This window comes from Anabrus simplex, chromosome 5 (genome assembly GCF_040414725.1).
Source record: "Anabrus simplex isolate iqAnaSimp1 chromosome 5, ASM4041472v1, whole genome shotgun sequence".
Lineage (NCBI taxonomy): Eukaryota > Metazoa > Arthropoda > Insecta > Orthoptera > Tettigoniidae > Anabrus > Anabrus simplex.
The window spans coordinates 342995894-343019634 of record NC_090269.1 but is presented as its reverse complement, the minus strand read 5'-3'; the positions used below and the strand labels follow the sequence as shown (position 1 = coordinate 343019634).

At 39.4% G+C, this 23741-nt stretch overlaps 1 protein-coding gene across 3 annotated transcripts in view; it reads right to left on the bottom strand.

Moving 5' to 3' along the window:
* The window catches only part of Setx (Senataxin), a 491296-nt gene that overhangs the window by 302862 nt on the left and 164693 nt on the right, over positions 1–23741 (bottom strand). For all 3 annotated transcript variants that reach the window (XM_067147633.2, XM_067147634.2, XM_067147635.2), the window contains exon 7: positions 2232–2314. In XM_067147633.2, the coding sequence (XP_067003734.2) occupies positions 2232–2314 (83 nt within the window). The remainder of the gene's footprint in view (positions 1–2231; positions 2315–23741) is intronic.

The window sequence follows — 23741 nt, the reverse complement described above, 5'->3', positions numbered from 1 at the left end:
GAAAACAATCTTCACGGCTGCCGATGATGCGTTTCGAACCTACGATCTCCAGAATGCAAGCTACATCTGTATGGCCCGTACAAAACCTCGCTTACACATCACTATTGCTTCATCTTCCCTTCGTCGAAGCTACCGTATTTATGAGTAGATTACACTCACTGTAACAACGCTATAATGAAAGCTACACTTCCCTGTATGGTGCCGTGTCGCTTTAGTGTCGATATTATGAGATTTAATTTCCACCGAAAGCGATACTCTTATCTGTGGGCAAGTCATGCTCAGCCATATTTGAGTAATGTGTAGGAAGACAAACAGCTGACTGGCATTCGGCGCGCGCACCGGCGAATTTCATTGGTTGCAACAAGCAAAGAGTTGCATGAAAGATACTTCTGTATCCATTTTCAAACCAAAATTGAAACTTTAAGGGATGTCTAGTTAAACATCGACTGAACATTGTTTATGCAATGGAAGATCGTGAACGATTTAGGCATTGGTTAGGTAGACGATGTCTAAGGCTTAAAACTAGTCATCGTTTCTGCAATCGGCCCATTTTGTTTTATTTTTCTGTACATCAAGAAGTCTGGACATTTCTCCATAGATGTCATTACCAAAAATTGTGGTCATACAATCTGGTGCAAGGTAAAGAAGTTATTGAAAGAAATTTTGTGTTTATGGGTTTTCTCAAGTAAATTAACTTTCATTTGTTTTTTTAATATATTTCAAAGTTTGTAACACTTCCTTCTCGTTCCGCCAGTTTTGAATCTGTCCAATTGGAATTTTCTGGAATTAGTTTTCAGCCTGTCACAGGCTTCTTGTTGATTTTTTGGGTGTAACTTTTGAATTTGTCAATAAAATTGAGAGGGTGTGTCCGGATTAGTCCAGAATCCTCTCAAACAATCCCCTCGGGTATATAAGCTGAGGCTTTTCGGACTACCTTGTCTCATTGATCGTCGTCTTTCTGAGTGTGTGTGTTAAGACAGGAGGCAGGGCGCCTCATTCTTCAGCAGGCAGAACAACAGCCAGGTAATGGCCACCAATATTTTATCTTTCTAGCTGTCTCTGCAAACTTATCCGAGGGAAGGTTCAAATTTCTAGCTATGTAACCAACTTTTCTAAAATGTAAATTTACGTTCGGCTAATGTAAAATTTCATAGAGTCTTTAACTGAAAATCTGGGACAGAGAGTGTGTTACCCTCTCGAGTTCCCCTTCAACTTGGTTTGAGGTGACTACGATTTAATAACTGTTTTTTCTTTCCTGTAATGTATTAAATTAATCTTCGAGTTACCTCAGTAGCTTGGGATTAACCTTTGTATCACTGGGCCGAGAGCCCCGTTAGGATTTCATTCTTCATTATCTAGGAGTGCAAGTATAAGCCTCCATTCATTTTGTGTTCGGGCCACTAATTTAACCTGTTATTCTTTTTCCACGAAGGCCCAGTAGGTTGGGTAATAGATACCCCTGTATAAAAGAAATTGTGTGAATTATGCCTAGAGAGGCCAGAGATCATAAAGTTTGTATAATGTTGCCTTAAGTGGGCTGTTAAAATTTGGTCAATGTTGGAGAGCATGACTAAGCTCTTTCCTAAGTTACTGTAATATTGAGGGGTGCTTTGGAAGGCCGTACTTGTAATCCTTGGAGCAAAGTGCTCTTAAATTGGGATATTCCTGTCTTTGTCTAAATATTGAGATTTTGCAAATTTTGTAACTGGATCTTGTAACTCAAAACTAGTAAATCTGGGGCTTGAAGCCCAAAATTGTTAAATCCCCTATTCTGGGGTGCTCTGTTTTAATCTCCAAATTTGTTATTGTTATTTCACTAACTGAATGATTGTTAAGTTTGTTTTGTTAAAAGAAATATAACCTTTAATGAAATTTTTAAGAAATATAACCTTTAATGAATTTTTTTATCAGTTTTGATATTGTAATTAGACCCATTCAACACCAGCACCTTCTTTCACCTTTTTCCGCACCACGGAAAACGCCATAAGAGAAACAATGATAGTTTACCTCTGATGTCCAGAATTATTTTGGTCATTATACCGTATATCACTAAATTATCTTGAAAATAATCCTTCTTACTTTTATTTCTTCAAAAGAAAATACCTACAGTTCAGAATCTTGTACAATCACATAAGTTTTTGGTTTAACTCCAACTTAAAAAAGTAATTTCTTATAAGCATAAATGTATTAAATATTTATGGGCTCTTGATAAATCATTTTTACAAACTTACCATGACATCTTATCAGCATATATTTATTGTCACCAGTGATTTTTTCTTCTACCTTGTCCAAGGTCACAACATTAGGTAGAGACCTATACAAATAAAAAGCTTTGTATTATAGAAAAATATTCTCAAACTTCTTTCTTAAGCATTTATATGATGTTGATTACCTGACATCAGGTTCCATGATGCAACTATGATCGACGCGTGCGAACGCGTGCACACACACAAACAACAGAATAAAACAGCAACACTCTGAACATATTTCAAGTTACAAAGGAGAATACAGGAATAACAGGGTTTCCCATATGCAAATCAATATGTTGATAGACTTCAAAGCACAGGCTAACTTTAGTTAAGACACCACATCATCACACTCGAGTACTTTCTGCTCTGCATCAATACATGCATGCTATATTACTAAATCCAAATTAACAGTCAGGATGAGCATTATTCTGCTAAACTTTACTGTATGTCCATGGACCTGTTAATGCAATATGGTGAAAGTTGGTCTAACAAACAAAGTCAAACATCCCTAGAAGATCCATACAAGTTTGATGGGGCTCAAAACTCTTGATAGTTAGAGAAACTACTGTACACTTAAAAAAACGTGTTGAATAACATGCGCAACTCCCAATTGGGTATTATTTTTCTTGAAGAGTACATTGCCCTCTTATTAAAGGGATAGCAGTAAATCAATTTGAGTCATGTCCTGTATATACTGGGAGCTGGATAACATTCTCTCATAAACATCAAGAGCAAACCACAATTAAAACTTATGGTTTGAGCCTTATTCTCACAGGTGAGCCAAGAAACGTTTTCCTGACCCTTTATTATCCATTCTGTATTACAAATGGCATAGGACTTTGATAGGGTGGTCTCAAAAGATGACAGTGAAATCGCTCTTACTGTCAATTTTACTGTCAATCCCAGTAAGACTTCCCTGTGCTCAAGGCACATCCCCTTTCTAGGTCACGTAATATCTAACGAAGGAATCAACGTCAATCCCGACCGCGTTAAGATTATCCGTGACTTTTCCCCTTCCAAAAATGTTAGTGGTGTACAAAGATTTCTAGGGATGGTAGGTTTCTATGGCATTTTCCTCAAACACTTTTCTGATCTGTCAGCTCCTTTGAATATGTTGAGGAAGAATTCTCAGTTTTTGGTCGGGTCCAGCTCAAGACTCTGCCTTCATAATCACCTGAAGTCCACTTTGTGTGAGGCTCCCATTCCGCACAGCTCTAATTTCTCAAAGGAGTTCCTTCTGCAGTGTGATGCCAGTAACATAACTGTCTCTGCAATTTTAAACCAGCACTTAAAAAAATGATAAGCTGGCGCCTATCAGCAAGCTTCTCAGTGGAGCCGAATTAAAGTACTCCATTTACTGTACGAGAAAGAATGCTTAGCTGTGGTCTTGGAAGTAGAAAAATTTCACACATATCTTGAACACAGTCATTTTTGGGTCCACACCGATAACGAAGCGCTTTCTTTGATGTCAGCTAACGTAAAGAAATTAGGATATACTGTGCGATGGATTCTGGGTCTATCAGCATATAAATTCACCACAGCACATGGTAAGGATAATATTGTGGCCGACAAGACATCCTATTATCTCAGACACTGTTGATGCGATACCTCTGGGGGAAGGTACTATCTCACTCCTTCAACACTGCCTTTGGTCTTTCACCAACTTATAATAGCACATCAGAGGAACGACACAGATTATAAACTTGGTAAAGAAAGTTTCAAAAAGGCCTCAAGAAGAGCACAGCTTCCTAATCAAGAATGAGGTATTAATGCACCGTGAGTCTCACAATAAGACCTCTAAGATTTTTGCTCCGGTGACATTAAGACCCATGTTAATGCACTATTTCCATGAATTCAGGACATTTCAAAACTCTTCACAAAATGTCCCAACACTTCCAGTGGCCAAAGACGAAATATGACATTCAAAATTGCGTCCGCAGCTGTGACCTCTGTCAGAGGTGTAAACCTGCTCAGAATTCATTAGTTGGTTTACATTCTGCGGGTGTTGCCACGTTCCCTTGTGAGCATTTATTCATCGACTTTTATGGCCCAATCATCAGGTCTAAAAAATGCAATCAGGCTATTTTCTCTGTCATCGATGGATTTTCCAAGTTTGTTTGGCTGTTCCATGTGAGAAACATCAATTCTAGCTCTGCTATTGAAGCTCTGACCTGGCATATATTTGGCATCCCCCCTCCCCCCCCAAAATACTTAAATGTCAGACAAAGCTAGCACTTTTACCTCATCGAAATTTAGGAACATGTGTTTCGCTTGGGAAATCCAACATGTACTGCTATCCCCTTTCCACCCGCGGACAAATCAGGTGGAATGGTTCCACAATAATTTAAGGTCATGTTTGAGAGTGTTTCTTCACGCCAGCCCGAATGAACAGGACGTGAATTTTTCTTACTTTGCCATTGCTTTCAATTCAGCAATCCATGAAGCTCAGGGCATCCCAGCTGAATGACCATATGTGAGGTGAGATGTGAAACAGTGCTGATACAGACAGCCGTTTTCGATTTCACCTCTGCCGGCAAAGACCCAATACTTTGCATCATACATAAATTCTCTGAGAAAGCAAATATCTAACATCCTTTAGCACGTATCATATGTGCACATATTTACACTTTCTATGCATCGCAAGCTTGGGGTTATACTTATGTATGTCCTTGTTCACTCAGCTTTTTTTCCTGTATCTCAACATGAAATTTTGTTTGCCTGATCAACAAACCAAATTTTATGTGCGACACGGGAGAATCTGAACCTAGAAACCTTTTCTTGACTCTTTACTATCTATTCTGTATTGCAAATAGTGTAGGACTTTGATATGGTGGTCTCAACAGATGGCGGTGAGATCGCTCGTAATCTCCGTTGTCTCTCAGTTTTAGTTTATCTTTTATTTCCTGCATGAATATTCTATTCTGTAAGTTTTTGTTCACCAGCTTGTAGATGTTTTACAATCCCGACTGAAGACTGTTTCCTATAATAAGCGTACTCATACTATCCGTAACTATGAAAAAGCTCTAAGGAGTTCCGAATTTACATGGTATGTAAGGCATGGTTCCAGGTGGAAAGATCGTAATTTATGTTTAGTTGTATATTAACCTCCTGCAATAGTCAAGTTTTTTCCTTCTTGTCTATGCAGGGTTTTTTATTGGTTTTTTTTGTGTTTTTTTTTTTTGCTTTACGCCGCACCGACACAGGTAGGTCTTATGACAACGATGGGATAGGGAAGGCTTAGGAGTGCGAAGGAAGCGGCCGCGGCCTTGATTAAGGTACCTCCCTAGCATTTGACTGGTGCGAAAATGGGAAACCACGGAAAACCATCTTCAGGGCTGCCGACAGTGGGATTCGAACCCACTATCTCCCAGATGTAAGCTCACAGCCGCAGAACCTTTCTCTTCCTTGTGTATATAAATGATATTGTTAGAAAATTTACCCTGTAGGTCAGTGCTCTATGCAGATGATACTATCATAACAAGCCACAGAGACTTAAAATATGTTGAGAAGGAAAGGATACAAATGCTACACAAATCATCCTCTTGGTTGCAGGCAAATAAACTTATCCTAAATAATAACAAGACAGAAGTGATCTACTTCCATTTAATTAATTCAGGTCTGGGTAATAATGATCAAAATTCTGTCAAATGATTGGGATTGTATCTGGATTGTAAATTAACCTGGAACATACACACACGCAAAAGTTATGTACAAAACTGGCTAGAGCGATATTTTTGCTTCGCAGACTCAAAGGATCGGTTAGTAGTAGTCAGTTGATGAATGTATACTATGCCTTCTTTCACTCACACTTATCATATGGTACAATGTTATGGGGTAACTCAACAGGGGCTCAAGATGTGTTCAAGTAGCAAAAGAAGACAAGAAGATGTATTAAAGGTAAGGCCAAGGGGGAGTCATGTAGACCTATGTTCCAAGACCTTGCAATTATGACTCTTCCCTCATTATACATTTATCATAGTATACTCAATACTAAAGAAAATCTCATCAAACTAACAACTCGCAGAAACGTACACTCATATGGCATAAGATATAGGAACGATTTACATTTACCACATGTTAGGCTGAGGAAAACACAAGAAAACTATACGTATAATAGCATTAAATTATTCAACAAACTACCTGCCCATGTAAAGGATATGCCCCTATGTAACTTCAAAAGAACCCTTAAAAGTTGGTTGACGTCCAATAGCTTCTACTCAGTATACAAATTTGAAGGGAAAATAACAGTTTCAAGGTGGGTATTAAAGGCCATCGCCATCCTAACACATTGGTAAATTAGTAATTATTTATCACTCTTTTGGACGAATAGTGTTATGTTTATTTTAACTCTTGTGTATATAGTTGTATTTATTTACTGTGCTTAATGAGATACTTGTAATATTTCGTAACTATGCACCTATGACTCTGTCCATTGCAACTGCCAGTTGCTTAACGACAAAAAAAATTATATTCTATTCTAAGTATCCAGATTGCGTGGGCCCACTAACACACGGGCTGCAGTGTCAGTCTGGTGGAGTATCTATCTGCTGGAGCTGAGGACTCGTTTCTGTTTCCCTGATGTCGTGTGTGTGTCTCTTGGGGCCGGCTGCTGTAGAAGAACCTTGGGTGTTCTGGAGCAGCGCGAAGGGAACACTGGGTGGCGGCGTGTGCAGACTGCGAACAGAATTCGATGGATTGAAAGAGAGAGAGAGTGAGTGTGAGTGTGTGCGTCATTGTAGATGGAACATGAGAAACTAAGAAAAAGCGCAAACCGTGTAAGTGTGAATCCTGTGTACTTGTGTAAGTTGTAAGCACGGCATTTGGCAATTGTGTGTGTGTAAATGCGTAGTTTTAGTGCTTAATTATTTTAGAAATAGGACGCTACTTGGTTCGGTCTTATTTATTTACCCTGCCAACACATCACAATACCTTACTTATCGTGTCACGAATTTTTGCTATTACGGCTTAGTACGATCACATTTTTTGTAGACCTGAAAATGTTATTTGTCATTTCTTGTGAAAGGAACGTGATTTCCAACTCTGGTAAGAAAGAGCCCTCACTAAAGTTGCATGATAATGGGAAAAGGCCTTTAATACCTGAACTTCATAGGATAAGTTGTACCTTCGGAGAGCGCGCCGTTAAGCCTCAGGAATGTTCAGTTATGTTTGCCGGTTAGCAGTGAGACTGCTGAATAACACGGTGAGCATGTATGTCCTTGTATTACGAATTCCATTCAGAAATTAGAAATTTATATTGTGTTGCGTAGTATAGCCTACATTTGGATCAGGAATATAATCATGTGAAGTTGACTAGTGTGGTGCATATTTGTCTTGTGTCAGCCTGTTTGTGGATTCAGAAAAGGTCGTGAAGTTCCTTACTAATGAGGACAAAATTAAAATCTATCAGAAAGTGGAATGGCACCAGCATTTTTAAGCATGCAGAGGTAGCGCGAATGTTGAAACTCGCACCTTCGAGTTTAGACTCGATCATTCAAGTTGGTCAAACCAAAGTTTTGTCGATTTCAGAATGGCGGCCAAATTTGCAGTCGCACATGGTCGAGTGTAACCTCCAACTCATTGTCTAAGATGAAGATGGTTGCTGTTTAAAGGGGCCAAACAGCTAGGTCATCAGCCCCTAATGGTACGAGGTGTAACGAAATGAAAATAAAACTTCAAGATGTATCCACTGACTAGAATCCAAAATGAATGGTGATGAGAAAATGATTGAGAAACAAAAACAATCAGTGGATCCAATTCACATTGTCTTAATTACTGGGATGATGCTTAGTATCTAAAGAGGTCCAAAATCCAGGTCACCGGCCCCTCACAATGGTACTAATCACTAGTAAAACAGAACCACGATGTTCCTCCTACAATGGTACTAATCACAGGTAATGTAGACTCATGGTGTTTCTTGCATGGTGGTACTAATCACAGATAATGTAAACCCATGGTATATCACACACAATGGCAACACTCACAGGTAGCATAAACCCATGCCGTTTCACACATTAAGGGCACCACTCAGAAGCAATGCAGAATCATAGTGCTCCTCACCTAGGTGTACTAATCACGGGCTCCGGTATTCCCGTGGTGTTCCTCACTCGGTGAAACTAATCACAGGTCACGTATACTCTTGGGGTCCCTCACATAGTGGTACTAATCATAGGCAATGCAGACCCATGGTGCATCACGCATTATGGTAACACCCACAGGCAACAAAATCCCATGGTGTTCCTCACATAATAATACAAATTTCTCTGGCAATGCAGACCAAATGTTTTCCTCAAATAGTGGTACTAATCACGGGCGTCAGCCAAACCCGTGGTGTTTCTCACATAGTACTACTAACCACAGGCAATGTAGATCCATGGTGTTGCACATAAAGTGGTACTACTCATAGATAATGCAGACCATACCGAACACAGTGGAATGGACCAGTGGAATAAACATGATGACCTCTTTCACAAGCAACACTCAGACCCAGTGTTCCGCACAGAATTGTACTGCTCCTATATAACGTATACCGTCCCAAGGTGGTACTAGTCGCAAGGAACGTCGAGCCATGGTGTTCCGCACGTAATGGTACTAATCACAAGTAATGAAGTATCAGTACTGTGACCAGAAAATAATGTTTAATAACCCACTGCTCCAAAATAGAAGGCTTTTACTAACATTTATTTTTAGAAAGAGTGTGATCCAACCTCCCTTCTGCGGACACCGTTGGTTCCGAGAAAAATGTCCATTATGAGGGGTGTCCGCTAAATCAAGTTTGTAAAAATAATCAAACTTATTAACGGCAAAGAATATCCACCGTATATATAAGCATACTTATTTTTATTTTTATTATTCTAAGTCATTTCTGTTTTAGTATTTCATAGAAAGTTATTATAATTGATTTTATTTCATTTACAAACATTACAGTTTCATGAAGTAATCGTGAAGCTTCGCCTGCGTAAATTTAGCACAAGTTTTCTTAACTGCGATATTCTCTAAAATGGAATAAAGTCTGTTAAATGGTTCCATAGTGTTCTCGCCCTACTTGCGGTCCAGCGTGACACACAAATTCTTTATCTGTTTAAGCATATTTAGTCCCTGCTTCATTGACAGAACTTCTTGTTGTTCTTCCTCCTTACTGTCATCGAAACTTTTCGTTCCTGATTCGGACTCTGTAAAACAATAACAAGTTTTATTCAAAATGGTCCTTTTGTACAACTAATGAAGGCTGCTATGGACAACTAGATATATTTACGAAGTGCAGTGAATTAAATTAAAGCTGAAAATTCAGCTTAAAAGAATTAAAAGCTGTCTATCACAGGAAGAAAATGAATGAAGAGTTGAGGTGCAAACAAACATGAACCATACGATACGTGCAACACACAATTACTGTATAACTTGATAACACAGAAAGCTTACCGTAAAGTGCATACTGGAGTCAGGACTGCCAGTCACCCTTGAGATCATCACAGCAAGGAATATTCTCTTCTTCGGCTTGTTAAAGTCTGAAGCTCATCATATTCATTTCAAACCTCTACCTCTGCTTGTTCTTCAACTGTAGAATTAGTGATGCTGAATTTTGCAAAGCATTTCCTGATTGTGGTTTCGCTGACTGCATTCCAGGCTGCCTTTGTCTACAAAACTGCATTGTAAACATTGATCTTCATCAAATCAAAAGCTGAGTCTGCTTCATCCATGTGTGTCACTAAGGACCGTAAAACCCTCTTACAATAGTCTAATTTGAATGCTTGAATGATTCCTTGATCCAATGGCTGAAGATGAGGAGTGGTATTGGGCGGAGGAAACAAGAGTTTTACATTTGAAAGCCGTATTTCTGGATGAGGAGCCTCCGTGGCTCAGACGGCAGCACGTCGGCCTCTCACCGCTGGATATCGTCGTTCAAATCCCGGTCACTCCATGTGAGATTTGTGCTGGACAAAGCGGAGGCGGGACAGGTTTTTCTCCGGGTACTCCGGTTTTCACTGTCATCTTTAATTCCAGCAACACTCTCCATTCTCATTTCATAGCATTTATCAGTCATTAATATATCACTTTGGGAGTGGCGACCCCCTCGTACTAATAGCCTATATCTGCTTCATTCATCACATCCCTGACCCGGTCAATGACTGGACAACAGGTTGTAGGTTTTTCATTTTTCATTAATTCATTTTCATTTCTGGATGACACATAGCATTATCTAGCAATAAGATCACGTTGCAGTTTCTGGCCTTCATCTTGGAAACCAAAGCTAGGAGGCAATTCTCAAATATTGCTGACATCTATGCCTTTTTATTCGCATGCCATTCGACACCAAGACAATTTAAGCCATGTTCTTAAAGCACCTGGGTCTGAAGGATTTACCGATTATTAGAGGATTTTCCTTTTCACCGAGTGTGTTACAACAAAACATGATGCTGATTCTTTCTTTTGATATTTTCCCACCCTTGCAACTTCCATTCATCAAAGTTAGTGACTTCTTCGGGATCGAGCTAAAGAACACACCAGTTTCATCAATATTCAAAATGTCTTTCAGTTCGTAACTATTCAAATTGGCTGGTAACCTATCTTTCCAATCTGCTACTTCAGTCGTAGACACATCACCACCTTGTCCTCAGACTGTTTTGAAGCTAACGTTATGAGGTTTTCTAAAACAATCTAACCAACCATTGCTAGCTACAAAATTCTCAACTTTCAGATTATCTGCAATTTCTCGAGTTTTTTCTTGTAACAGTGGTCCACTCACACACAGTTTCTTCAATCGAGCACACTTGAACCACTCATATACCGCAACGTTCACTTCTGAAAAAACTGACTCCCATTTTCTTTTCACTCCTCGATTCCTATTTTCCTCCCACTCCTTTAAAATTTCAGTTCTATTCTTCACAATAGTGTTTATTTGAGTTTTCCCACAGTTGAACTTTTCAGCAAGCTTTCTCACCGAAAGTCCCTTGTCACTTTCTATAATCACATTTCTTCTTGCCTCAAGATCTAAACACGATCATCCCTTGTTACTCATGTTTAACAGAAAACTGAAATGCTACGATGTTTCTGTCTCAGTAATTAGTGCCTGTACTGTCTCTTCCTTTTCAATTTGATTACCTGAGCTCAACCTTATTGGCGACAATCCGAGTTATGAATAGAATGATGCAAGAAGGAAAGAAAATCCCCAGGTAACTTGTGAGTCAACAGTCTCTGGCAGCATTTCTGGGCAATTAAGAATTCTCGGAATAGGCCTATACACCACTAGGTAGAACTGCATTCCGATATACCTTCTTTTCCCTTGCACTCGAAATAGTACAAACATTCAAAAGGGATTTCCTTATGTCTGAAGAGTGGTTTTAAAAGAAAGGATGACATGTGGTCTGGCATAATAAGTTGTCCTGCAACGTGTAGTCCGCTTAAGTCAAGTGGACGGGAAAAATGGTGATGTCCGCTGTCCGGAGTTCGAGGTGTCCACTTAAATGAGGCCAATTTAAGACTTGACTTCTGTAAAATAAAAGCGGTTCCGAGGAGGTGTCCATATAGGGGGGTGTCCGCTGAATAAGAGTGTCTGTTAGGGCAGGTTCGACTGTAATTTGATATTTTTACTGGCCCCCGTGCAAATGTTTTCATATTTTTGTTGTCCAGTGTTTTTCACACCTTTCAGTGCAAGTTTATTATTTTATAATCCCCAGCAGAAAAGGTTTTCATATGTGTACTCTCAAGTTTTTCACACCTTTTAATATTCTCCTCTCATCTTTAGAAATGGTAGATAATAGTTTTCATTGTATCCGTGGATACAGGAAGTAAAATGCTGTCACGTTGGAAAAAATCGTATCTAGTGTTTCGATATTCCTGTTGGATAGTTTTTATTTGTGTATTCATTAATACATTTTCTTGCTTAACACAATTCTTTTCTCCTGACCCTGCAGAAATGTCTTAACGAGGTTTTACTGTATTTGAAAAGCTACTTAATTTGATGCTCTAATTCCATGTGGACTATTTGCATACCAAATCCAGTAACTTTCTCATCTCCTTGCTTTTCTCCCATCGCCCCTTGAGTTTCTCAACTTGTGTGACTGAGTGCTGAACGACTGCGTAAACATCTAGCCTTGTTTGGTATTTACTTTTCTGTTGTAAATACTTTAGTTTTGTGTGTTGCTGCATTACTTCCCTTTTCTTTTGTGGGAGGACATTTTGTAATCTTGACGTCAAACACCCCAGGTAGACTTAAACCTTATTCTGTCTGCCCTGCTCCAAAATAGGCTTTATACCAGGGACGTTGTCTTGGGAACTGAGAAGAATAATGGATTTTGTGGTAAACAACACAGAAACTAAGGCAATGAGGAGAAACAGTTCAACAATGTAAATTACAAGAGTGATTTCGAAAGGGAGAATTTCAGATGACAGGAATTACCCCTGATAATCTTAAAACTCCAATAAATACCAGAATCAGAGACTGTAAGTTGTACCATCAACCATCAAATATATGTGTGTGCTATTAAATGTCTTTAATTGCAAATTATTAAGTTTTGTATTTGCATACTGTTTCAGTAGACATCTGCATAAGGTGAAGAAATTCAAGAAGTATTATTTAAAATATAGGGGGGCTTTTTGTAAAATCGTGTTTGTTATATAACTCAAGTGCACCACAACAAGCAGCGACCATTTTATGAACTGGATGAAAGAACCGAACTTTACTGGTTCATAAAGTTTCTTGGGTTGACTTAAAGTTGATAGCAGGGAATATAGATATATCTAGTAAGTGACTATTACAATAATTATTCAGTGACAGTGAGCTTTACTTGTTCATAGAGATTCTTGGGTTTGACTTAAATAAAACTGATAGCAAGGAATATAGATACATCTAGTAACAAACTATTACAATGATTATTCAGTGACAGTTCCGCTATAACTGCTTGAATTGCCACCACACAGTCCGTCGTGACATTCATCTTTGCATCAAGACATTATTACACCAAACAGTTATAACATGGATGCGACAAAATGTTCAAAGTGTAACATTCCCCTCACAAAGGATGACAACGCCGTGGGCTGTGATGGATGCCCCCTTCGGTTTCATAGTACCTGTACCCCACTAGGAGTAACAGAAACCAAAGCATTGAAGTCCAAAAAAGGTAATCTACTTTGGATCTGTGACTCTTGCAGGTACGAACTACACAACTATGGACTGTGTAAAACATCACTGGAAAATACCAAAGCTATCACAGGAAACGAAGTCCTGTACAGAGCTGAAAGAAAAAATGAATGATGTCGCTGAGACTTTGATGCAGAAAATGTCTCTTATTCTAGAAGCTCAGTTACAACGAATGGAACTACTGACTCCAGTAAAGAAAACTGCAAAGTTATATGATGAATCCGTAATCCCAGAGCAGAGTAATCTTGAAGCTTATAAAAATTCTCACTCCCCTGTCATCAGGGAAAGGCGGGAAAATACACTAAGGAGCAGAACAATACAGGAAAATCACAGATGGAAGAATGTAGTGGAAATTCATCAGCAGTGCAAGTTCATGAAGGCAGCAAGGAGTCAGAAAGGACAGTATTGCCGTTGTGGGCATAATGGACCCTTCAAGTACAGAATTACAGGCAGGAGATAGACATGCCTGGCTATACGTGGGAAAGTTACATCGAGATACCACAACTGAGAGACTTAAAAGGCATATGCAGAAACAAAGTATAACAGATGAAGTACAATGTGATGAGCTGCAAAGAAAAGGCTACTTTAAAGCTTTTAAAATTCGAATACGTTTCGATGAACTAGAACGAACAAGCTCACCCGCATTCTGACCTAAAGGTGTGCTCGTATAGTATCGATTTTGGAAAAGGAGAACCGAGGGAATCAAACTTGACTAGCAATAATTATGTTGCAAATATTGAAAGTCAATGCACAGACTGCACCACACAGATGCAAATTAGGACATTACTTTGGAATATAGAAGGCACAACAAATGCAAGCAATATGCTACCTGATAACTTCTTCATGACTTACAATATTGCTATTTTAACTGACACTATGCTAACATATGAATGTTCCACAAAAGGTATGTATACAATCCATAAATTTACCTCCCAGGGGCATGTAGGCAGACCAAAAAGTGGAATCACGTGCCTCTTAAAATGCGATTTCTCACCTTTTCAAGTAATACATTCTTCAGAGCACATCTTGTTTATAAGAACTAAACGATGTTCAATAGCATGCATATACTACCAACCACACTCTCCAGTGAATGACATAATATAAGGATTACACACTATCATAAGCAAGATGGACCCAAATGAACCATTGTTACTTGCTGGTGACATGAATTGTAGAATTGACAAGACAGATTTTAAAACTACGTGTGTGATGGAATATCTGGAAGAAGAAGGCTTACAATTAATTAACCAGAGAAATCAATCTACAGATATAGCATATAATGGGAGGAGTACAACAGACCTTGTATTTACGAACATGCAGAACATCCATCCAACACATGAACAGGTTATCCCTATTGCTATTAGAAAACATTTGCCAGTAGTAACTTTAATCTTTTATGGCACGATGGCAAAAAGGAAATACCAGCACTCTACTCCACAAGGATGCTTAATTCTGCCAAAATACAAGAAGCGAATATATGCATAGTACAGGAACAGATCAGAGACAGTATGTTGGACGAAGCTGTTCTAGAATTAGACCGCCAGATGCAGGAGACTATATAGTATACAGATCCATACAAACAGAAAGCAAAGCCCTGGATCAATTCACATTGCTATGTTGCTAGGAAAGAAACACTGAATAAATTACACATTACCTGGAATTATCTGTCTCCAGAAAACCTTGAAATCTATGCACTTTCTTGTAGGCTCTATAAGCAGCTAATAAAACAAAAGAAGAAAGAGTACCAAGAAATGCTAGATATTAAGAAAACAGAAGCAGCTGAACAACATTCTTATAAAATACTGAACCCATGAAAACCAAAATTTCCCAGGGACATACCAATAGAAACCTAGGAAAAGCATACGTGTTAAGTACTTCAGATTAAAGAAACTCGACCACTACAGACATAATCAGAATATGTAACTGAGTTTTTGCCTGTAACAGTAATGAATATTGAAAACACTATACACAGCTTGGGTAATAGAAAGGCTTGTGGACCTGACCAGAACATTTAAAAACGGTGACTCCAGTTTTAAACGAAACATGGTCTTATTTGATGAATGAATGTCTCAGGAGAGGCAGAATACCAGACAGTTGGAAAAGATCCTACATCAAAATGATATACAAGGGCAAAGGGGACACAGGAGATCCAGACGTGTACAGAGGTAGTGCACTCGAATGTACTCTTTTTAAGGTAATGACCAAAATTCTCACTGATAGGCTAACAACACTTGTGGACCAATATATACCAGAGTAACAGTTTGGCTTCAGAAGAGGTAGATCTACCCTGCAAGCAGTGGAATGTTCGCAACAAGATATTGGGAATGCACTTAAGAGTACTAGGCGGGAAGCTCCACGCAATCTTTGTTGACTTCTCTAAAGCTTTTGATATGCTCAATAGGAACATACTCCTGGCAAAGTTGGAACAGCTAATTGGAAGAGTCACTACTTGACGGTTATAATTAAAGACATTCTATCCAACAATACAGTGTTGTTTTTTTTGTTTTACGTTGCACCGACACAGATAGGTCTTACGGCAACGATGGGACAGGAAAGGGCTAGGAGTGGGAAGGAAGCGGCCGTGGCCTTAATTAAGATACAGACCCAGCGTTTGTCTGGTGTGAAAATGGGAAACCACGGAAAACCATTTTCAGGGCTGCCGACAGTGGGGTTCGAACCTACTGTCTCCCGAATACTGGATACTGGCCGCACTTAAGCGACTGCAGCTATCGAGCTCGGTAATACAGTGTTTATACAGAATAACATATCAATATCAGGTGCAATAGCACAGACCAATGGTGTACTACAAGGAGATCCGTTAAGTCCTCTTCTGTTCTCAATAATCACTTTGGATGTGACACGGTGCATCAAAGATGGTGTAAAGTTGTACGTATATGCAGATGATTTGGTTGATGTGGATGTTGATTCCCATAGGGAACCTAAAATATTTGTCCCGAATGAGTAAATTTATAATACCAATATAATGGTCCGTTATTGGACATTATAAATTTTCCAGCTAACTCATTCTTGGTTGCCTGCGTTTCGCCCTCGTGTGCTAAGTTAGGCTCGTCAGTTGGGACTTAGCACACCACCCAAGACGCAAGGCTAGTGCATACCATGGAGGCCACTGCATAGGCTACTTGAAGCCACCAGCAGTGCCAATGCACTATGAGAGCTATGTCTCATTTCCAAAAATTGATGCCTGCCTGGCCATCAAATGATGTGGATGTTAAATCCCATAGGGAACCTAAAATATTTGTCTGGGAGTCATATTCCAAACTAGAGGCGATGTTTTCACAAAACGCATAAAGAATAGGACAATCTCGGCATTTAAAGCAGTGAACGAAATCAAAGATCTACGTAAGAAGTCAGTTAAAGCAGCGGTCCAGCTCTTCAATATTAAAGTTGTACCTATAATCGCCTATGGTCTACGAGTTGACATAGATGTTGATTCCCACAGGGAATCTGAAATATTTATCCTGAATGAGTAAATTTATAATACCAATATAAATGGTCCGTTATTGGACATTACAAACTTTCCAGCTAACTCATTCTTGGTTGCCAGCGTTTCGCCCTCGTGTGCTAGGGTGGGCTCATCAGTTGGTACCTAGCACACCTACCAATACGCTGGCTAGTGCATACCGTGGAGGCCACTGCGTAGGCTAACTTGAGCCACCGGCAGTGCCAATGCACTAAGAGACTTTGTCTCATTATCAAAAATTGATGCCTGCTTGGCCATCAGATGACATAGATGTTGATTCCCACAGGGAATCTGAAATATTTATCCTGAATGAGTAAATTTATAATACCAATATAAATGGTCCGTTATTGGACATTACAAACTTTCCAGCTAACTCATTCTTGGTTGCCAGTGTTTCGCCCTCGTGTGCTAGGGTGGGCTCATCAGTTGGTACCTAGCACACCTACCAATACGCTGGCTAGTGCATACTGTGGAGGCCACTGCGTAGGCTAACTTGAGCCACCGGCAGTGCCAATGCACTAAGAGACTTTGTCTCATTGTCAAAAATTGATGCCTGCTTGGCCATCAGATGACATAGATGTTGATTCCCACAGGGAATCTGAAATATTTATCCTGAATGAGTAAATTTATAATACCAATATAAATGGTCCGTTATTGGACATTACAAACTTTCCAGCTAACTCATTCTTGGTTGCCAGCGTTACGCCCTCGTGTGCTAGGGTGGGCTCATCAGTTGGTACCTAGCACACCTACCAATACGCTGGCTAGTGCATACCGTGGAGGCCACTGCGTAGGCTAACTTGAGCCACCGGCAGTGCCAATGCACTAAGAGACTTTGTCTCATTATCAAAAATTGATGCCTGCTTGGCCATCAGATGACATAGATGTTGATTCCCACAGGGAATCTGAAATATTTATCCTGAATGAGTAAATTTATAATACCAATATAAATGGTCCGTTATTGGACATTACAAACTTTCCAGCTAACTCATTCTTGGTTGCCAGCGTTTCGCCCTCTTGTGCTAGGGTGGGCTCATCAGTTGGTACCTAGCACACCAACATCTACATCAACATCTATGTCATATGATGGCCAAGCAGGCATCAATTTTTGATAATGAGACAAAGTCTCTTAGTGCATTGGCACTGCCGGTGGCTCAAGTTAGCCTACGCAGTGGCCTCCACGGTATGCACTAGCCAGCGTATTGGTAGGTGTGCTAGGTACCAACTGATGAGCCCACCCTAGCACACAAGGGCGAAACGCTGGCAACCAAGAATGAGTTAGCTGGAAAGTTTGTAATGTCCAATAACGGACCATTTATATTGGTATGGTCTACAACTCGTCTGGGAATACCTAAACATTAATGGTCTACGACGAATAGAGAAAGACAAAGCCGCTTACTTAAAGAGAGCTCTGAGGCTTTCGAAATATACACTATCTTGACTTGTATATGTACTGATGAGGGAATCTTTCCTGATTGAAGAGCTACGCTTCAAGATGTCATTACCATCCATGACAAATTACAATCGACTACTTACGGAACTCAAGCAGAAAAGAGAAGACCTTTGGTTAGAATTATATGCAACGGATGCTATGACAACGCGGGGATGGATGGAAGCGAACTACGAATTAAGACATATTGTGACTAGATTGGCTGTTCATGGTTTTCACTTTAAGCTTTGCAGAACCAAAACATTTCGTGAACCTGAATGGGATGCATATGTAAACTGTGCAATCGTGAATGTGATAGATACCACGTCTTATAGAGGGAAGAATAAAACCTATGTGGCTTAGAAATGTTTAAATTAATGTACCTAGTTACATGGCCATTCGACTGAAATAACACTATTACTGATGAGTGCTCACGGACCCCGCGCAGCAATCTATTAAATTTTTTGTTTCTTTTTATATTATTAATAGAATTACTGGGCTTTTTTTTTTCAAGTTCATGTTCATTAATTAGTGCCTTAATATAAATACATGCAAATTCATCTTATAGTTTGTACCAAGTAGACTAATTTATTGATGCTTAGCGTACGTCCTAAGAGCTTGCATACGGGAGGTTTTTAGTCCGTTATGAACCACGATCATGGCCACTTTATCATGTAATTTAAGTTGCAGGGTACACAGGTGAATATACACTCGAAGATGCTGCAATTAAAGAGAGTGACCAATCACAGAATATGTTTAGTGTTACAAAACTATTGAGGTACACATGTTCATCTCCATTGCACAACAATTGCCTGCACTATACTACAGCAGTGTGTATCCTAATCTGGTAAACATAATGGTCCATTAGCACAGGGATATCGTATTTAATGGCATACGTCTTGCACTTATTTCTTTGAATATTACAACCAAAATCTTGGCTGTGAGAATTAGACCAGTAATTCGATAGATTGGGGAATAGTTTAAATGGTAACTAAATCTCCATACAGCTTAGGTGATGGCATACAATTAAGCATGATACTAAACTATGTTTTGAATTTATTACCTAATACAGTACTCTTAACAAATAAACTTGGTTTTACTGCATAGTATTTCAATTACAATGATTTGTAAAGCCCATAAAGTACACAGCAGTGAACCACAGGCATACCTGCACTGCTGGCCTGTCATACTGTTGGATAACTGGACCGAAAGAAAACTAAATCACTCAACATATTATCACACTAATTGGCAGCCTGTACTGGAAAATTAAAATATTAAAGTCTTGCACATGACTTGCCATGTCTAATCATCAGAATTCGAAAAACTGCTGACATCGCCTGAATCTATGCCTTGCTGAAGTAGTCACCTTCACTTCCTACAAGCATTTTTGAGATTCCTGTTTTCTTGAAACTTTTAAAAACAATGTATGACAAAATCATGTTCCATGCATGCAAAATTCAGTCACACACAATTTCCACTGATGGCCTACGTGTCTTGCCTCCTGAAGTAAGCTCGTGCACACCTTCAGACATCCATTATGATATACTATATGCAGGTTGTCCTTGAACGGCTTATTTATGGTAACATATCCAATGGCTGAAGTAAAGATGTTAGATCAGGAGGAATTACTGCCAGATCCATCTTCATGTCGGTCAACCACTGCTTCGTTTTCTGTATTAAATGACCTCGAAAACTGTTTATTACAAGCAAAGCCGGGAGTTGAACCAATGACCCAGCTTGAATTCTCCAAACTGCATGAATCCAATCATTATTTATCAGAGATCCACCCATCTAACCTTTATCGTGAACAGGAACATGTATCCCCCACCAGGAAATTTAACCTTCCGCGTTGTATTTCATTTAAATATAACACGTGAAGACAGTTTCCATCTGCAATTACTGCAAGCATGACCGAGCCCCCCTGTTTCACACTTCCTGTAGTCCACACAGTAATGATTGAAAATGACAAGCATGACTGAGCCCCTCTGTTTCACACTTCCTGTAGTCCACACAGTAATGATTGAACCATATGTTCCGCATGGAATGGTTCAATTCTGTGGCAAATTAAAATTCACTGGCATCTGGTCGGTATTACGTATTTGTGAAAAAAAGTACGCCCTCTCTTTTCTCTTCCTACTAACATATCGATGAAGGTTTATAGATATTTGTAAAAATTGTAATCTTCTAGTATTGTTTGGAACAATGATGTTCGGCATTTCAGTGAGAGGTTATTTCGCTTTATTAATCTAGTCGCCCAGCTCCCACTCATTTTGAAATCTGAGAAACCAACTTCGTATTTTGTAGTTATTGTGTGTGCTTTAAATTGCATCATTTCATGGGTAATTATGTATCCATCACTACGCAGAGCCTGAACATATTCCAACAGTTCTTCTTCAACATCTGAAAACTTTCCACTCCTCAGAATGCAGAAAGCTTTCAATGCTTTTTTCTTCTTCATTTCCTGTTTTTTTGCTTACACCAGTACCATTCATTAAATTCACACAATACAAATTTACAACCCATTGCCCTGTTACCACTTTCCTCAGCGTACCGTACTACAGAGTTTAAAGCCAGCTGTATTGCCAGAATACTTTGAGCAACCTATTCAAAAAAAGAATACTGCACAAAAAAACTCATCAAATGTACATCACTTCTTTTCGCACACAGAGGAGCTATCAACACAGAAAACATGGCTAATTTTGCAACTAAAAGCCAACATGCCTGCATCACGCAGGAGAATTGGAAGAGGGGTAGGAGGCTGGAGACACCCTTACACGAAGGATCGCACTGGTGCTAGTAACCTCAAGGGAGGTAAATCATTCTCAGAGCTATGAAAGGACAGAAATAAAGATGGTTTTCAAGCTTTAGAGGAGTAGAGGTTCATAACTACACCTCATATTAATGTCAAATGGTAAGCGTGAAATATGCCAGGAATAATTCTTCCCCTACTCCATCCTTGAGAAAGTGGGGTGTGTGAAATAAGCCAGGGCAAGAATTATGCTTTTCTTTGGATTTTTTCCAGTTCAGTACACTACTACTTACTTGTATTCTATTTAGTTGTCATGAAATTTCAAACTTTTAATTTTAATTTCTGTTTGTGCTTAGTAGTAACATACGGTACTGTAATTAAGATACGTCCGAATGTAGTTTACAATAGTAGTGTACTATAGTATACGAGTATTAGAAATTACGGTGCTCATTCTATTATTGTAAAATATTTGCGTAGTATAGTAGAGATATCTGTAGAAACTCCCTACCATATTTCTGCTGTTGTAATTAGGATAGGCATAACTGCAGTTTAGAACTGTGTAATTCTAGTGTATTCCTTTCGGCATTCAGTTATTAACAGCAGTTTTTATCCTGTTAGGGTGTTGTACGATAAAAATACAGTACAACTAAGTAGTACTGAAGTGTGGCACTATATTAATTACCTTATTGCCGTGTAATATTTGTGTACTATCCTAGACAATATTTCTTTCCATCCATTTTTTTTTTTGCACATAGTAATTATTTTATTTTTTAATTTCATTTTGTTTATCCGTAAAGAACGGCTAAGGAGAGCAAGTGTAGGAACTGTGGATGTGGCCAGGCATTAAGGAGTATGAGGGAGGAGTTGGAGAGTTTGAGGGAGATAATTACGATTCTCTCAGAAGACAGGAAGGAAGGTAGGCCCCGCTCAAAAAATGTACAGGATACAGTAAGTGTAAAAGAGGGATGGCAGGGAAAGGAGGGAACTGTAGGAGGCAGGTGGTCTAACGTTCTAAGAGGAAGGAGATTGCAAGCTAAGGGCTATATTCAAGATCAGAATTCAGGACAGGTGTCTGGGAGAAATCGGTACGAGTCACTGCAGATAGAACAGAGGGAAGATGAGGAACAGGGAACTGCTGTTGAGAAGTGTGGAGTAGGAGGAAGGGAAATGGTAGGAAAGGGAAAGGAAGAGTGCAGGATAGGAAAAGTCAGGTGGAACAGTCAGGCGAGGGAGGAAAGGGAGCAGGAAGTAGCTTCTGCAGCTGTCAGTAAAGATAGGGCAGACCAGGAGGGGAGAAGATCAGTTGAGGTGGGTAGGGTTGAGACTCTGGTCATGGGGGATTCCATTATTAGACACGTGGGGAAAGTGTGTGGAAGAAAGGGAATCAGGGCAGAGTGTTATCCAGGATTAAGGTTGAGGCAGATGTTGAAGAAAGTAGAAGAGAAAGAGGAGGGAAAGGAAAAGTTGGTAGTGTTCCACGATGGTACCAACAACGTAAAGCACGCTGATATAAGTACCAACATATCAATCAATCACTACTGATCTGCATTTACGGCAGTCGCCCAGGTGACAGATTACCTATCTGTTGTTCTACGTTTTCTTAAATGAATGCAAAGAAATTGGAAATTTATTGAACATCTTGCTTGGTAAGTTATTCCAATCCCAAACTCCCCTTCCTATAAACGAATATTTGCCCAAATTTGTCCTCTTGAATTCAAACTTTATCTTCATATCATGATCTTTCCTACTTTTAAAGAAACCACTCAAACTTATTCGTCTCCTGATGTCATTCCACATCATCCCTCCACTGACAGCTCGGAACATACCACTTATAATACCAATATAAATGGTCCGTTATTGGACATTATAAATTTTCCAGCTAACTCCCCTATGGGAATCATCATCTATATCAACATGCCACTTAGTCGAGCAGCTCATCTCCTTTCCCCCAAGTCTTCCCAGCCCAAACATTGCAACATTTTTGTAATGCTAGTAGTCTGCAAGAAATCACCCCGAACAAATCGAGCTGCTTTTTTTAAATCCGGTTCTTGAATCAAGTAATCCTGGTGAGGGTCCCATACACTGGAACCATACACTAGTTGGAGTCTTACTGGAGACATATATGCCCTTTCCTTTACATCATTACTAGAGCCCCTAAATACTCTCATAACCATGTGCAGAGATCTGTACCCTTTATTTACAATCATATTTATGTGATTACCCCAATGAAGATTTTTCCTTATATTTATCATTGAAAATGTGCATATGCCGTGCAGGATACAAGTACATTACATTTACATTACTTTTCTTTGCTATAAGCTACGATGGATTTCTGTCTATTCCTGCATTTTACAATATGGTATCTATCACAGAATTCCAAGCACAACTCAGACACACATTCGTCATTTGGTTCGTGAAATAATTTGTTGCAGCCCACCTTGTGGTGGAAACCTTGGATCGCCAATCTTGACGTCACGTGTCGCATATCATGATTAGCTTCCATCCAGGTCCTGTCTTGCATAGCAGATGTTGCATAGAAGTCCTCTGGTATGTTGTTTTTCTTCTCATGCAGATCTTGTATAAGCTGTTTGAAGCTGGTACTAGCTGGAAGTATAAGCTCGCATCTCAGATCCTCTGTTAAGAAGGTCTCCCTGGTAAGCTCATACACTAGCTTCGATCTTGCATTCTGCAGGACTCCT